At 50.2% G+C, this 13,924-nt stretch overlaps 5 protein-coding genes across 5 annotated transcripts; 1 reads left to right on the plus strand and 4 right to left on the minus strand.

The window, feature by feature from the left end:
* Positions 1 to 439: 439 nt before the first annotated feature.
* On the minus strand, positions 440 to 3,594 carry RhiXN_00805 (uncharacterized protein; the record flags this gene model as incomplete). The annotated part of the gene is made up of 5 exons (XM_043320624.1): positions 440 to 2,607; positions 2,684 to 3,173; positions 3,219 to 3,368; positions 3,419 to 3,520; positions 3,574 to 3,594. The coding sequence occupies 5 exons, from the start codon at positions 3,592 to 3,594 to the stop codon at positions 440 to 442; spliced, it is 2,931 nt and encodes a 976-aa protein (XP_043179636.1).
* Positions 3,595 to 3,918: 324 nt separating this feature from the next.
* Positions 3,919 to 7,121, minus strand: RhiXN_00806 (uncharacterized protein; the record flags this gene model as incomplete). Its single annotated transcript, XM_043320625.1, has 4 exons — positions 3,919 to 4,643; positions 4,702 to 4,881; positions 4,944 to 5,748; positions 5,811 to 7,121. The coding sequence occupies 4 exons, from the start codon at positions 7,119 to 7,121 to the stop codon at positions 3,919 to 3,921; spliced, it is 3,021 nt and encodes a 1,006-aa protein (XP_043179637.1).
* A 1,124-nt stretch (positions 7,122 to 8,245) lies between these two features.
* Positions 8,246 to 10,711, minus strand: RhiXN_00807 (uncharacterized protein; the record flags this gene model as incomplete). The annotated part of the gene is made up of 11 exons (XM_043320626.1): positions 8,246 to 8,672; positions 8,726 to 8,744; positions 8,793 to 8,909; positions 8,963 to 9,155; positions 9,205 to 9,309; positions 9,365 to 9,598; positions 9,657 to 9,783; positions 9,833 to 9,968; positions 10,018 to 10,272; positions 10,325 to 10,442; positions 10,493 to 10,711. The coding sequence occupies 11 exons, from the start codon at positions 10,709 to 10,711 to the stop codon at positions 8,246 to 8,248; spliced, it is 1,950 nt and encodes a 649-aa protein (XP_043179638.1).
* Positions 10,712 to 10,926: 215 nt separating this feature from the next.
* Positions 10,927 to 11,843, plus strand: RhiXN_00808 (DnaJ domain protein; the record flags this gene model as incomplete). The annotated part of the gene is made up of 6 exons (XM_043320627.1): positions 10,927 to 11,024; positions 11,081 to 11,147; positions 11,201 to 11,337; positions 11,391 to 11,569; positions 11,641 to 11,747; positions 11,802 to 11,843. The coding sequence occupies 6 exons, from the start codon at positions 10,927 to 10,929 to the stop codon at positions 11,841 to 11,843; spliced, it is 630 nt and encodes a 209-aa protein (XP_043179639.1).
* A 167-nt stretch (positions 11,844 to 12,010) lies between these two features.
* RhiXN_00809 (pectinesterase) lies at positions 12,011 to 13,312 on the minus strand (the record flags this gene model as incomplete). Its single annotated transcript, XM_043320628.1, has 7 exons — positions 12,011 to 12,184; positions 12,232 to 12,298; positions 12,352 to 12,531; positions 12,591 to 12,767; positions 12,827 to 12,965; positions 13,031 to 13,098; positions 13,161 to 13,312. The coding sequence occupies 7 exons, from the start codon at positions 13,310 to 13,312 to the stop codon at positions 12,011 to 12,013; spliced, it is 957 nt and encodes a 318-aa protein (XP_043179640.1).
* Between the last annotated feature and the right edge of the window lie 612 nt (positions 13,313 to 13,924).

Consider the following 13,924-nt stretch of genomic DNA (forward strand, 5'->3'; position numbering starts at 1 on the left):
AATTTTACTCTGTATAGGATGAACCGTTTACTATGGCTTTGGATTGCAAAAAGAGCGACAGCGTACGAGGTAGTTACATGATAGATAAATTACACTGCACGCTATGATCTGGACCCCCATACGTATAAATTATAGGGACCCAACAACAAGACTCGAATGCAGAGGAAAGGATGAGTGAGTGTTCTGGTGGGTGACAAGAACTACATACAAGACGCGAATTAATTAGGTGGCTGGCTAGGCGCAAATAACTAAAGAGAGAGGACATAGAGAACGAACGAAAAACGCGAGGGGAGAAATAGTTCAAATGAGAGAGGGAGAGTGGGAGAGAGTGGGGAGATGCGATAGAATTACACGAAATCCGAGAAGGAACGAATGCTTCGAGTTTCAGGGCTAATCACAGAGATGCTTGGCTGGTCGACATATTTCATTCAACGGCCGCTCAGTCATAGGCTCGGCAGCTAGCTCCGGTAGGTGCGCGAGCTCGGCCGGTAACACCACCTTCAGGCTGACGTCCACACTTGTCGCATCGAGAAGCTTCGACCTCGGCCCTCAAGGCTTGAACCTGACTCTCCAGCTCATCGACCTGTTGTCGCGAGGCCCTGAGCTGTTCGCGCAACGACGCAATAGTACTCGCCGATTGAGACTCGGTAGACGACCGCGGTACACCTGGTGAGAATCCGAACGTGGACGGAGTGCGAGGATCAACCGACGAACTAAGGGCATCTGATCCAGAGGACGCAGTCGAAACATGGGTGCGACACGAGCGAGCCGACTGCGGGAAATAAGGAGTTGCCGGGGATAACACATTCGAGTCCTCGAATCCAGAGCTATCACCATTTCGGGATTCGCTCGATCCACGCGAGTTGGCAGCTACCTTGGGTGAACCGGTAAGGTAGTCTTCCGGCATGCCTTTGAACACAGACGACACTGGGCGAAGTCTTAGACTACCAAACGATGGGTCTTGGGAATCCGCGTCCACTTCCGGGGGCTGTGGCTCCGTGTTCGAGCGGTGCTGGTTGAACTTGCTCTGGCGATGGCCATGGTGGTCTCCAATAGAGGTATGAGAGTCATCACTAACATTCTGTGCCCATTCAAGCGAACGAGCACGACCAAGAGTGGGAGAGCAAACGACTACAGGCGGCAGTTCCTTACGAGCGCCCAACTCCAGAGGACTGGTAACCTTTGGTGCTTGGTATTGAGCAGGCACCTTAGGAACAGGTGGCATATCCATTCCATTGTGAGAAACATGGAAGGGGGCGCTTGGTGCACTGATATTGGGGTTACCAGAGCCAGAACCAGAACCATTCTTGAAGAACTTCAGGAATCCGCTGCGTTTGGCCTTGAGCTGCTTCGGAGGAGCGGTTTCCATTGGCGTGCCGGGCTGGGTCGACCTTGGCTCTGGAATGTTCTCAATCGCGGTGCCTGGAACAATATTGATGCTCGTGGTAGATTGGGACGCAATGGACGTGACGGTGTAGCCTCGAGTACGAGTACGTGAGGAATTGCCAGCACTGACCGTCCGGACACGGGCGTCTTCAGGAGCTGGTGAACCACCACTACTGATGGTCGACGAAAAGCCTCCACCGATCGGGCCTAACGTTGGCTTGGACTTCTTATGAATGACTTCCTTGGGACGAGGGGAAATCGGGAACTGAGAAGTATTACTGGTAATACTCCTACTTCGATCGCGCACCTTCATCTGCGCTTGCTCCAGAGAAATCAGGTTGCAAGCTGGAGAACCAGGGAACGCAAGCATGCCAGAAGGTACAACGACATCATCTCCAGCAGAAGCGGACATTGGGGGAGGGGAGGTTGGAACAAAGCTAATAGAAAGGGCAGAGGGGGACTTGGCCGAGCTTGTATAGGAGGCCCCTCGACCCAGGGGCAAGACAGCAATGTGAGGGGGACGATGCTTCTCTTTCTTCAAGTTGGATGATGATTCATGTTGTTCAGGTAAAGTGGCAGAGGACGACGTGGAGGAAGGAGTGACGTAAGAGGAAGCCGTGGATGCAGTGAGTGTTGCGCTTGAATTAGACCTTGACGGTGACACTGCTCCATCGTTACTAGCACCGGCTGATAATAAATCCAGATTGGCGTATGGGTGAACGAAATTTGGGGTGGTAGGAGACGAAGGAGAAACCGGTGATGGCCCCCGGGAATCCAAATGGTACGCGTTAATTTGAACACCCGCGTTGGAACCACCTCTGGGACGAATACCCGGGAAGATTGACTGAACAGCGCTCGTTCCCGATGACGCAGCTGAGGATGCACTAAAAGACGACAGACTGCGGCCACCAACACCTCGGATAGCGTCTGAAAATGAGCCGTTACGAGGAGAGGTGGGCGTTTGGATGTACGACGCGACCGAGGACTCCATGCTTCGTTTGGACGAATCGACAGACGGGCGGGTGTCAGACGAAGTTCTAGCCCAGCCTCCGCCTAAAAGTCGTCTCTCCAAGGTTTTGCTATGGCTCCGAGCTTTGCCTTTGAATTTGCCCGCAAAGAGGCTGAGTGCATCCGCAGGTGCTTCGGTGTCGGACAAGGCCTCTTCGTCTGCTCCGACATCTTCTTCCCAAGGCGCCTTGGAAATCATACGAGTCTTGGGGCCTAGAAAAGGCAACGGATCGACGACCACCCACGGTTAATGAAACAGAAGCCAGGGCTGGGTTGAATGAATACTAACCTAAAAACGAAAGTCTCGGGTCCGGAGTGGACTCCGCCTCGGCCGAGAGGGCGCTAGAGACCGAGGTATCGCTCTCAACAGGTCGGAGCATGCCGTTGTCAGACAAGGTATCGTTGGAAGCTGAAGCCTGCACATCCGACTCCGACTGAGCCTCGGTGCGCTCGTCATCGCTCGAGTCTCTCATTGGATCGACATAACTCGTATACTTGTCGTTTCTCTTTGGATGGAGCCTGGACGAGTAAGGAGAGATGTCGTCTGAAATGTCTGAAGACGACTCGTCGATGGACATCTGGTGGGAATAGCACGACGGAGACTCTGAGCGCTCGGTCAGGTGCGGCGACGTATGGGGCCCGTGCCGGGGGCTGGTAAGGGAAAATGCGTCAGCAGTAGGAGTTGGAGAGAGCGTGGCGGGCACGCCAGAACGGCCACAGCGCGAGTTGAGCAGACCACGAACGTGATCATCGTACCCCATCTTTATATCATCAAATACCTTCAACATCCGCAATGAAAACGATTGAAAAAAACGATAATTTACCTTGTCAAATCTGAAATTCCACACTATTGGTCTCGGGTCTCCCGTCTCGGATATGTCCCGTGTGCGAATTAACGAGTACGATTGGGCCTGTTGATATCGCCTCGTATTAAACGAATGTGGTGTGTCTTTGTGTGTAGGCCGAGCAGCCAGCTGGCGGTGGGAAGGAGCAGCCGACCAAGGTCCAAGCCACAAACACTTACAAGGGGCCGAGCACCGTCCGTCGAACCAAACACGGTTCTTTCCGCATTGGGATTAGCCCCTTGTGTGATGTTCATCTCTTCCGCTGCAGATCCCCAGCGACCCTATTATGGTAATCCATAGACAAATATGTTATTGTAGACCTGTGTTGTATTACAGGACGAGTCAACATAATCATATGCAGTATGTAAGTGTGTAAGCAAGTATGTAGGTGGAAAATGAGAGAAGAACAAAAGAGCGTCATAGAAGTCATACCAAGTCATGCACAAACAAATCGATAAAAAGATACAAATCGAGAGAACAGTGAGATGAGGATGAACGAGGGTACAATGAAACCAACCATCTGAATCTGAAAAGAAAACACGGGAGAAAAGGGGGGAAATAAAAGAAGGGGGAGAAAGGGGCACAAGAATGAAGACTAATAATCAATCAGAGATAACGCAGAGCAAGAAAAAAAAATGCACAGCGAATAGAACAAATAATCGAATTGGCATAGGGTTTATCAGTATTTTCGTGTTGCAAGAGCACGAATGTCGAAAAGATGAGTTCGCACAGGTGCTTCCTCAGCTTCCGTTGAACTTTTCACTGACCGGCTGCGCGAGCGCGATCGGATATACCATCCCTTCATTTCTTGCTTGTGTCGTTCCTCGGCCGCTCTACACGCCGCAACAAGCGCATCATCCACACCTGGGACCTCTTCATGTACGCTTTGTCCACCAAAGCTTTGGCGTCCGCCTCGTCTCGTCCCACGCGCACTCGGAGTATCACCCGCCTCGCTCTCGCTCTCAGACATCGACCGCGTATGTGATCGCGCGGGGCTCATCGTCATCTCGCGCATGCTGTCCATGGATCGCACCGACCCCTTCCAGTCCTTGCCGTCATCCGTGGCATTTGTGCCCCCAGTATTTGCGCGAATAGTGCCAGCCTTGTCTTCCCAATCACCTTCATCGTCAGCGAGTCCGGCAAACACGTCAGGCTCCTCTTCTTCGGGAGGCAGTCGACTAATCCAGCACATGCGAACCGGATCGAATAGCATGTTACCGACGATACGCGCACCGCTAGCAAGCATCGATCCCGTAGGGGACATGAGCCCCCCGATCGAGGAGCCCGTCAGATGAGTGATGAGTGCCGGCCGAGAAGGGGCGGCATGTGCATCGAATTCCTTGAGGACCTGCTCATTCCCCTCCCAACGAAGTGTCTTTGGATTCCACTTCATGTCGCCCACAGCTAAATACCGTCATTGTTAATATAAATCCACGACTGATGACCACATCCAGGCACTCACTCTTCGCAGTGCCGGCACCGCCCAAATTTCTGATCAACATTGGCTTCTTCCTAGGTCCTCCAACTGCCGTGACCGTGGGCTTCTTGCGCCGGGGAGTGGGCTCTGGGATAGCCACCTTGACCGGGAAATCCACCCGAGGCTTGTGCCGAAGGGACTGCTTTCCAGCACTCTTTGGCGGATCTTATCCATCAGTCCGAATCAGTACTGAATAGCTGAATCGTCATTTAGCAAAGAAAACTCACCAACGCTACCGTGGCTAGACGCACTCGATGGTGGTCTTCTCAACGTCCCGCCAGCTTTGCGTCCGAGGGTACCTCCAGAGGTGGTACTGGCGGAGCTCCCTTTCTCGCCGCGCGACGAGGACACGTTTCCGCGACCGGCCGGTTGGACCCGGAACTTGCGTTCCTTTTCTGTATCCTCAGGCAAATCGTCAAACGCGTCGAGCTCTGTTCCATCACTGAACGCTTGTATCCGTTTAGGCTTGCGCATCACTTTTGGAGCAGTGGCTGACGCCATACTCGATATGGAAGATGATGGTGTCCCTCCGTTGCTAGCTCCACTTCGGGTACGAATGCGTCGCGGACTTGTCGGGGTGCGCCGCGGGTTAGGCTGCGGAGATGTCGCTCGGTCGGCAGGAGCAGTGGATATAGGAGAAGGGAAGACGCTGCTAATCGATGGCCGGATTTTTTGTCTCGAGCTCGATGTGGGCATCGTTAACCGAAGCGACGCGGAATTGACTGAACCGGCCGATGGGGTTGTCGGCCTGCCGGAGGACTTCTTGTCGACCTCGTCACGCGGTTCAGGCTTCTGTCTAGCCTTGGAGGAAGCGGTAGGTGCGCCAAAGCCACTTGGGCGGGTCGACAAGGTAGAGGAAGGAGTGATCGATGAAGATGGATCTGCCAAAGAGGCCAAACTTGCTTTGCGACCGAGTTTCACACCAAGTGTAGTAGAGGTCGAACTGCTGGTTGACGAAAGCTGCAGCCGCCCCAGCGACTTTTGGTGTTTGAGCGGAGCGGTACGTGGTGCTATCCAGAAATTGATGATGGACTAGGGATCGATAGGAGGTTGGCTGTCGATGGCGACGCGTGGGATGAAGACGATGCACGAACCGAGGATGGACGGAGAGACGAGAAATTGGTTGGTGAAACAAGCGAGGACCGTGAATCCTTTTTTGACAAGGAACGCTGCGAAACTGAACTTGGCGAACGCGAGCGACTAATAGTTGGAACTTTAGACGCCGAAAGGACCTCCATAACGGATTCAGGACGTAAACGGGACGAAGACGAAGGGCGATAGCTACCGCTACCAGTACGAGGAAGCGGTACGCTTTTGCTTCGGTATTCTGCGGGGTTGGCCATGCGGCGCAGGCGAAGCCGGGTGATGCTGATATCCTCGTCCCCTATAACAAGACCTGACTCAAAGTCCTCAGTTTCATTTGCAGTCCTACGCGATTGAGACGTAAGTGACCCTTTGGCATCGTTCTCGGCTGCAATCTGGGCTGGGACAATTTGCTTCTTGGTCTCGAGGTGCTTCGCGAGGTTCTTGCCAGCAAGGCCCTCAGGAAGAATGAGGCCCTCAAACGCCTCATCCTCGTCCTCATAGATAGCAAAGTCCCCATCAGAGGGGTCCGTTTCGGTGCCAAGTTGAGAGGCCGAAGAAGTACTGGGGCTAGCATCGGGTGGATACAAGGACAATAGACTCGATGTGTCTGAGTAGGTAGAGGTGGATGTAGTCAATTCGCCCCATGGCCCATTGCCCTCGACCAAAGTGGAAGATTTTCGGAGCGAGAGCGATGACGTCTGGGGAGTCAAAATCCGGAGTGACAAATTTGACATTTCCGCGGGAAGAGCAAAGTCGGCCTCAAAGTCATCCTCTTCAACTGGCTTGGTAGACGACTTTTTTGCAACCAATGGGAAATTGTGCTTGGCAATCTTGATCGTCGAGACATCGCCCGCGTCCTCTGTGTCGGGGACGTTCGGCTGAGGTAGTGGTGCACGTGCGAGTGTAAAGTTGGTATGCGAGGGCTCGGGCAGCTCGAGGTCACCGTCGTCAGACCAGTCCTCCACATTCTCCTTGGTCTTGCGCGGCTCTATAGATCCGAGCCGTGTGATTTTACCGGTGAAGTGTGAAGTTGAGCTATTTGCAGACGAGGCGGTGGCACTTTTGATGGGAGCATCTTCAAACTCAGCATCCCAATCTTCGTCTTCCACGGGTGCTCCTCCCAACTTGGCAACGGCGCCAGCGCCAGATAACGAGGGTCGACTTCCCTTAATACGATTCCCAGGGTCGGCCTGCTCGTCGCCTTCGTTGTCAATAGCAAACGTTTCCTGGTCGTCGGGGAGGTCGAAATCGGCCTCGGGCCATTCTTCGGTGCGGGTAATGACGAAGGAGGGGGCTGGGGCTGGGACAGTTGCGGACATGGCAATGGGTAGATTATTCAAGCGTGTGCTCAAGGATTACGAGACGTGTGGATAATCTGATGTACAACTGTGAGCACAGGGCCAGAATCTCGTGTGAGTAGCACGCACAATAAAAACCTCGAGGTTTGTGCGAGGCGAGTGTAGGCCACAAGTGCAATGAGATGATAATGATAATGAACGTGTGTCGTGCCTTTCAAATGGCTAATGAACGAAATCCAGCGGGTAGAAGGTGGATGAGGGGGAGGGGGTGGTCGAGATGAGTCAAGGGTGAGGAGATGAGTGTTGGTCTGAGCGCTGAAACAAAGACGCAGCTAGCAAGCTAGTGTATGTTGTGTCGTGAGCACAGTCGACTTGGGGTATGAGAACCAAAAGACCCGGGTGCTCGTCCGAGTCCAGATGTGGTCTTGCTTCCCGTCTTGAGTGAGGCGATGGCCACAGCCGGTGGTAGTTGTGTGTGCTATTGGAGACGTTCTTCAGGGCAGGCTCACAGCCACTCATCCGCGGGTATCTCAAATTCGGCAGCATACTCCATTTATCAACAAACAAACATTGGCACAATCTGCAACCGCCCGCCCACGGACGCACACACAAGGCGTACTGAATCTTCCACTATAGGTAATTCCGGGCTCTGTTCAATCTGTAGGGCACGCTTAAGTTCCAAGGCTATTATTAAGTTAAGCACGCATGTATGCACCATCTGTATAATCGCCGCCCCAATACTTTCTAGCTGCCGACGCAGGCCCAATGTGTGGTTATCCGGCGTGTCTCCACTGAACACCCGCCGAAGTCCATCGCGCAGTGTTTGTGTCCATGGTGACGCTAAGATCATAGCCCCTATAGTAGGCCGGTCAAATGGGCACCGGCATTAGGCCAAAGCACGGCAAAATATTCTCACTCGTTTGCTTTCCCGTTGACCTGAGAATCGACAATAGTGACATACACAACGTTCCGCTCACCGCGACCGAGATAGCTTCTTGATCACCTAAAAACCTTTGCTGCAACGTTGAGAGTATTGTATCTTGTATGTGGCTCCACATTTCCAGCACCGTAACGGGGTCGTCAAGTATCCGGTCTTCTTCTGTTGATATGATATACCGGGCTAACGCGCCTGTTGTATGCACGCGCTAGTCGTCAAGGTCGCCACATGCACTCATGTTGGTTCTTGACTTACAGGTCTCTGACAATGTAAGTTTATCACTATCCAACACAGTGTTCACGAACACATCCAAATCAAATTCCGGGAGCCGTTTTGTCAGTACTGAGCAACAAATCTTAAACTGAGAATTCGTCAGCCCGAGTATCATCAAAACCGAGCTCCGGAGTGTATTCCAGTCTGTGGTGTCAGATATTGGACCTTTACCGGGCTGTCTTGAAACCCAAGGTATGAGTGTTGGTATAAACGTCGTGCTTGCTACAACAGCCGATGCGGCGCATGTTTTAGCGTGTAATAAGACCACCAGGGTGTCCAGGAGATGTTTCATCCGCAAGGTTTGTCGCTCATTCCAGCCGGCTTGTACATCGGGTTTATCTTCGGAGCCACCGGCGATCATCCTGCGTCCCAACAGGGTCAAAAATGAAAACAAAAAATGACAAAAATGACAGACCCCGCAATATCTTGAAGGGCTGGCTGGAGTTAAATTCACTCAGGGAGTTGACTGTCTAAATACTCACTTTGTTCGACAATCCCCCTGTTATTCCATCGGAATTCCGTCTTGGCTGCGTCACCATATGCGATCCTAAGTACATCAGGACCGACAGTGATTAGGAGTTCAACTATGACCTCCCTCACTACGGTACCATAAAATAAGCCATGAATCCGAATATTTGAATTTCATCCCCACAATTGGTAGTGCATTTATTATCGTCTTGAATCAAGACATAAGGGTGGATCTTCTTGCAAAATTCAGCCAGAACATTATCGTAGCGTAAGTCGCCGGGCGTGACCCTCTTAGCAAGCTGAATGTATGCGTCGCAGGCATGTTCGATTATTGATATTTCGTTCAGGGTGCTTCCAGAGGGAATATCCAGGACGTGCTAGGCTGTCGTTAACCTTGATTAGTTGGTCAGATATTGGTAAACGTACCAACAAGGCTTGAAATGAACAAGGCGCAGCTGCCCATAACACATCAAACTGAGTTCGGTGGTACTCGTCCTCACGGCGCCCGTAATGTTGGATCCACAGTCGAGTCTGCATGCAAGAACCAGAGTTTGTAGTTATTATTTTTCATCACGATTCAACCTACCAGCTGTAGTGCAGTTGAAGCAGCGGATGTTGATCCATCTCCCCAGCGTTCCCAGAACCAGCGCATAATCTCCAAGTCATTGAGTAGCATCAGTAGTGGTCCAGAAGACGAGTTGCTGGAAGTGAACTCATCCGGACAATGGTCCAAGATTAGATCAGTCAATTCAATGAGAATGTGCTCGTGGTGGCATGCAAAGGGTGCATCGAGTGGATCGTTGTGCCTCGAATTGCAATGCTATCGGTGGTACCATGCGGTGTAAAAAAGCAATCAAAGCACCATGAAAAATGCTCACAATATATAATGATATCGTCATTGCATGTTCCGCAAGCACTGAGAGGTATATTGCGGCTGGCGATGTATTCACCACGGTATGCTTAGCAATATGCCTGTATACGGCTGCTGCTAAAATATCTGCCTTGCTGATTGCCAAGTCAGTATTTGATTGAATCTAGGTAGAGTATTACTTACCCATCGTATGCCACAATAGGGGCCTGAAACTGTTCTCGCAGAGCGTAGGCACCATACAATACGATAAGAGCTATACGAGTAGTAGTGGGAGATGCCGTCTTCGATGACAGGATATTAGCAAGTTCGTTAAAATGAACTACAATAGCATTCAGTCATAAAACACTTGTCAAAAAAAGGTTTTAGACCTGGTAATTGAGTCGCAGATCTCCTGGCTTCGTTGCCTTGCATGGCTTTAATTGACTGAATTCCGGAAATCTTATGGATGTCTTGCATCCTGCCGTTGGTCGCCAGATGCAGAATACATGCGCATAGCTTGACGATGAGTTCATCAGCCCAACATATTACCGTGGAATTTGTCTCTTGTTGTGCTAGTTCATTGGTTGCGAGCCTTCGAAAGACGCTCCTCAAATTGAATAAACGAGCGAGAAAGGCAGGTCCCACTGAATGCGCATCACGGCCAGTTGAGCGATCTCAGGGGTAGTATTAACTCACAAAGCTCGATTATACTTGCGAAGGAGCAGTCCGGAACCTGTTCCCATGATAGCAGTGTGTCCATGAACCCTGTGATGTAGTCGACTGCCTCGACAATGTATGAATGAGCACGAGGGTCCTACGTCAAATTAGAGCCTAATGTTTCCGATAATATACCAGATAACTTACACACGCTTCTTCTTCTGATAAATTCTTCAAGAACTTGAGCGACGCGAGACACATTTCACTCGCATCACGTTCAATTGGCGGAGGTCTGAGAGAAGGACAATTGTGTAAATAATGTTCGTGAACTCCAGACGATTGTGTTTGTATATTATCTATGACTTCCGCTTCCGATTCCGATTCAGTCTGGGTTCCATCGAGAAGTGGGCTCGTAGAGTTGAACATGATCGCACGCGTGGAGTGATAAACAACATTTAACGCGGAGTAACACAGCCACGGTAATGAATTGACGTCACGTTACTGGGGCGAGCGCTCTATAACAAGGTGCCTGCTGTCATACCACCATCATCTAATCACAACGTTTAAACCAGTCTCATTGTGAGCATTTCTAGTGTACGTAGCATAACGTTATACTAATCGTTTCCGCCTAAGCACATATCATGTCTTCGGCATTCCCCAACTACTATGAACTCTTGCATCTTTCCCCTACCGCAACGACCGATGAGATTCGTACTGCGTATAAGAAGGAAAGTTTGAGGTAGTTATCGATGTTATCGATCTATCATGTCATGATTCACTACCTTAGTCTACCAGGACACATCCCGATCGGTTGGGAAACGCGACACAGGAAGAGAAACGTGCAGCCACGGAGAAGTTCCAGGTGGGTAATTGCTGTTGATGTCCCAGCGAACTACTGACGTAATCTTATCCAAGGCTGTCGCAGATGCATACTACGTTCTCTCTGATCCTGTTCGACGCAAAGAATATGATACCCTATTCGCCCAACGCACATCACACTTTACTACCGACCCAGGTGCCTCAGAGTCCTTCTTCGCCCAATTTGCTAATCTGTAAGCGCCACTACGCTATTCCGCCTCGCCTATCACCGACATTATATTCAAAGGTTCACTGGTGGTGGATCGAGCGAGCCTCCTCCACATCGTCCAGATCCTGAAGGCGTTTTTGGAGATGTGTTTGAAGACTTGTTACGTCCCGAGGTAGAGAAACATGCTAGCTGGTGGACATACCTCGGGGCCGCAAGCGGTGCTGGGCTGGGGTACATCATTGCAAATATTCCTGGCAGTAAGTGTTTCTCTGCAACTTTCTTGCAATCTGCTTCTGTGTGGTGGCTCCTGACTTTTTACGTCATGTAGTGATCATGGGCGGGTATGCTGGGAATCGATTGGGTGCTATTCGTGATGCGAAAGGCAAACCCGTTGCAGTGGTTTTCTCACAGCTCGGAGGAAGCCAGAAGGCAGAGGTGAGTGTTAGCTGTGGCGGCTTGAGACTGAACTTATCATTTCTAATAATGTAGATCTTGAAAATCCTTGCCATCAAAGTGTTGGGGTCAATCTAAAGTAGCACCTGCCCTACGTTTTTGATACTTTCAGTTCTCCTTCATTGAATTTTTGACAAACTCTATCTTTGTATTTTATTTAATCTCGCTCCCTACAGTTGGGTGTAATTCAGTGTGTGAAGTTGTTTCCGAATGACATTATATAAAGAGTAAAGCTAGATATATATTTACAGATATGCTGAATCTATCCAGCTGGTGCTTCCCGAAGCAGTCGAAATGGAAATGCTAGCGGAGAGCTTCGTAGCAAATGGGGCTCGCCCGGTCTTCCATGAGCCCTCACCAGAATTGTTGTATTCTCCAAATAGTATGTTATCGGTGTTTGGGGTCGAGGTAGACCATTGCTATTGATCGTCAACTAGTAATTCGGACGGGAACAAGATCCACTCACGGACCACCCTGCAGCAACGACATGGGAGCCAATGTTGGTATTTTGAACAATAACACGAGCGAAATTTCTGAGGTGTGCTTCGTGGTTAGAATGCTTTTACGAAGTTACTGGATGTCCTACCTCCAAGGCCGTCCTAAGTACTGATTTCCTTTCCCAGTAATCTTGCTATTGTTGATGACGTAGTAGGTGTTGTCGTTCGTCGAACGCCCCGATGCAGTGATATAGCCGTCACCTATGGTGTTTAACGTTGAATCGGTGACCCAGATTGATGCCCGCTGGCCGAATATAAAGTCGACGGCTCTGGGTTATAGCGTTTAACTCACCAGCCTAGCATATGCGCATATATACACGAAGCTTACCCCTCAATGAAGTTCTTTCCATAGAACTGGGCGCCCACGTTAGCTAAAAGTGTATCTTGATACCCAGCTATTTTGCAGCCATAGCAGCCAAATTGACCTGCTTGGACCGAGAGAGCAATGGCCTGTGATTGGGCAACAGGCTTGCCATATGTATTGGCGACATTCAAATTGTAAATGCTGTAAATTAAACTTATCAGAAGAACAAATATACGCTGAGAATTAAGGTGAATGTCTACCTGACGCCGGTGGCACTGGGTCGAATACGAATGGTGCCGCTTGCATCGTTACTACCTGCCGTTGAGGCTGGTACATTATTTGTAATAGTTGCTTGGTTTGAAGCGTAAGTTAAATCATCTTCGAAAGTTTGGCCGTAGACTAGTTGGTATTTAGACGGTTAAACACAAACATAGGATGGTCCTAATAGTACCGCAAAAACATACCCTTAATGTTAGGGCGGTCAATAATTACCTGCTCGGTATATGTACCCGCATAGACAAAGTAAATATTACTAGATATTTGAACCTGGTTTAGTCCTCATACTACTACACTCATTGTATAGCTCTTCCTGACCCCGAGGTATCTTCAAGGGCCTGCGATAAGCTGGCGTATTTACCGTTTTTGCCAACGGTGATCGCTTTAGGTGGCGGAGAGGCGAGTGCACCTACGGAAGAAATGACCGAAAGAAGAGAAACTGAAGAGATGAGTCGATTGCTGAATCGCATCTTAGTGGTTCTGTGAGTGAAAAATTTTTGAGTAGCTCGACCTTGTTGAGACAGTAATTTTATACGAGAATGAAAGGCTGAGTTTAGCTTCAGCCTTACCAACCATTGCATTGATCTCGTTCTTTGATACAAAGAAGGCATTTCCCTGACTCATGATACATGTACTAACGTTTCGGGGCGTTCTGTAAGTCTTATGAATTTTCATTTAGCCGTCAAGGAAATCGTGAATCAAAATAATTCAGCCCACGCTCGCGCTGCGACATAGGTAGAGGAGTCGGGGTCGACTTCTTGAAGGGAAAGTGTGGCAGGAGACGGTAGGTAGCGGGGACGGGCACGCCGCCTTGCAGTGTGCCCAAGAAACGGTGGTGGATTCAAGCAAAGCGCGGGTGGGTGGGCCAAGCGTGCTTCTACTGTACAGAGCGAGAAACGAATCAAGAGAAAAAAGAAAAAAGAGAGACCGAGACGAGGCTGGTATACAACAAAGGACAGAAAACGCGAGAGGCTGAGACAAAGTACAGAAAGATTATAATAACAACAGTAATACGATTGAGTAAGGCGGAGCAGCGTGAGAGAAACCGTGCGGGCGCGCAACGGGGGCGAGTAACGACTCGT

This window comes from Rhizoctonia solani, chromosome 4 (genome assembly GCF_016906535.1).
Source record: "Rhizoctonia solani chromosome 4, complete sequence".
NCBI lineage: Eukaryota > Fungi > Basidiomycota > Agaricomycetes > Cantharellales > Ceratobasidiaceae > Rhizoctonia > Rhizoctonia solani.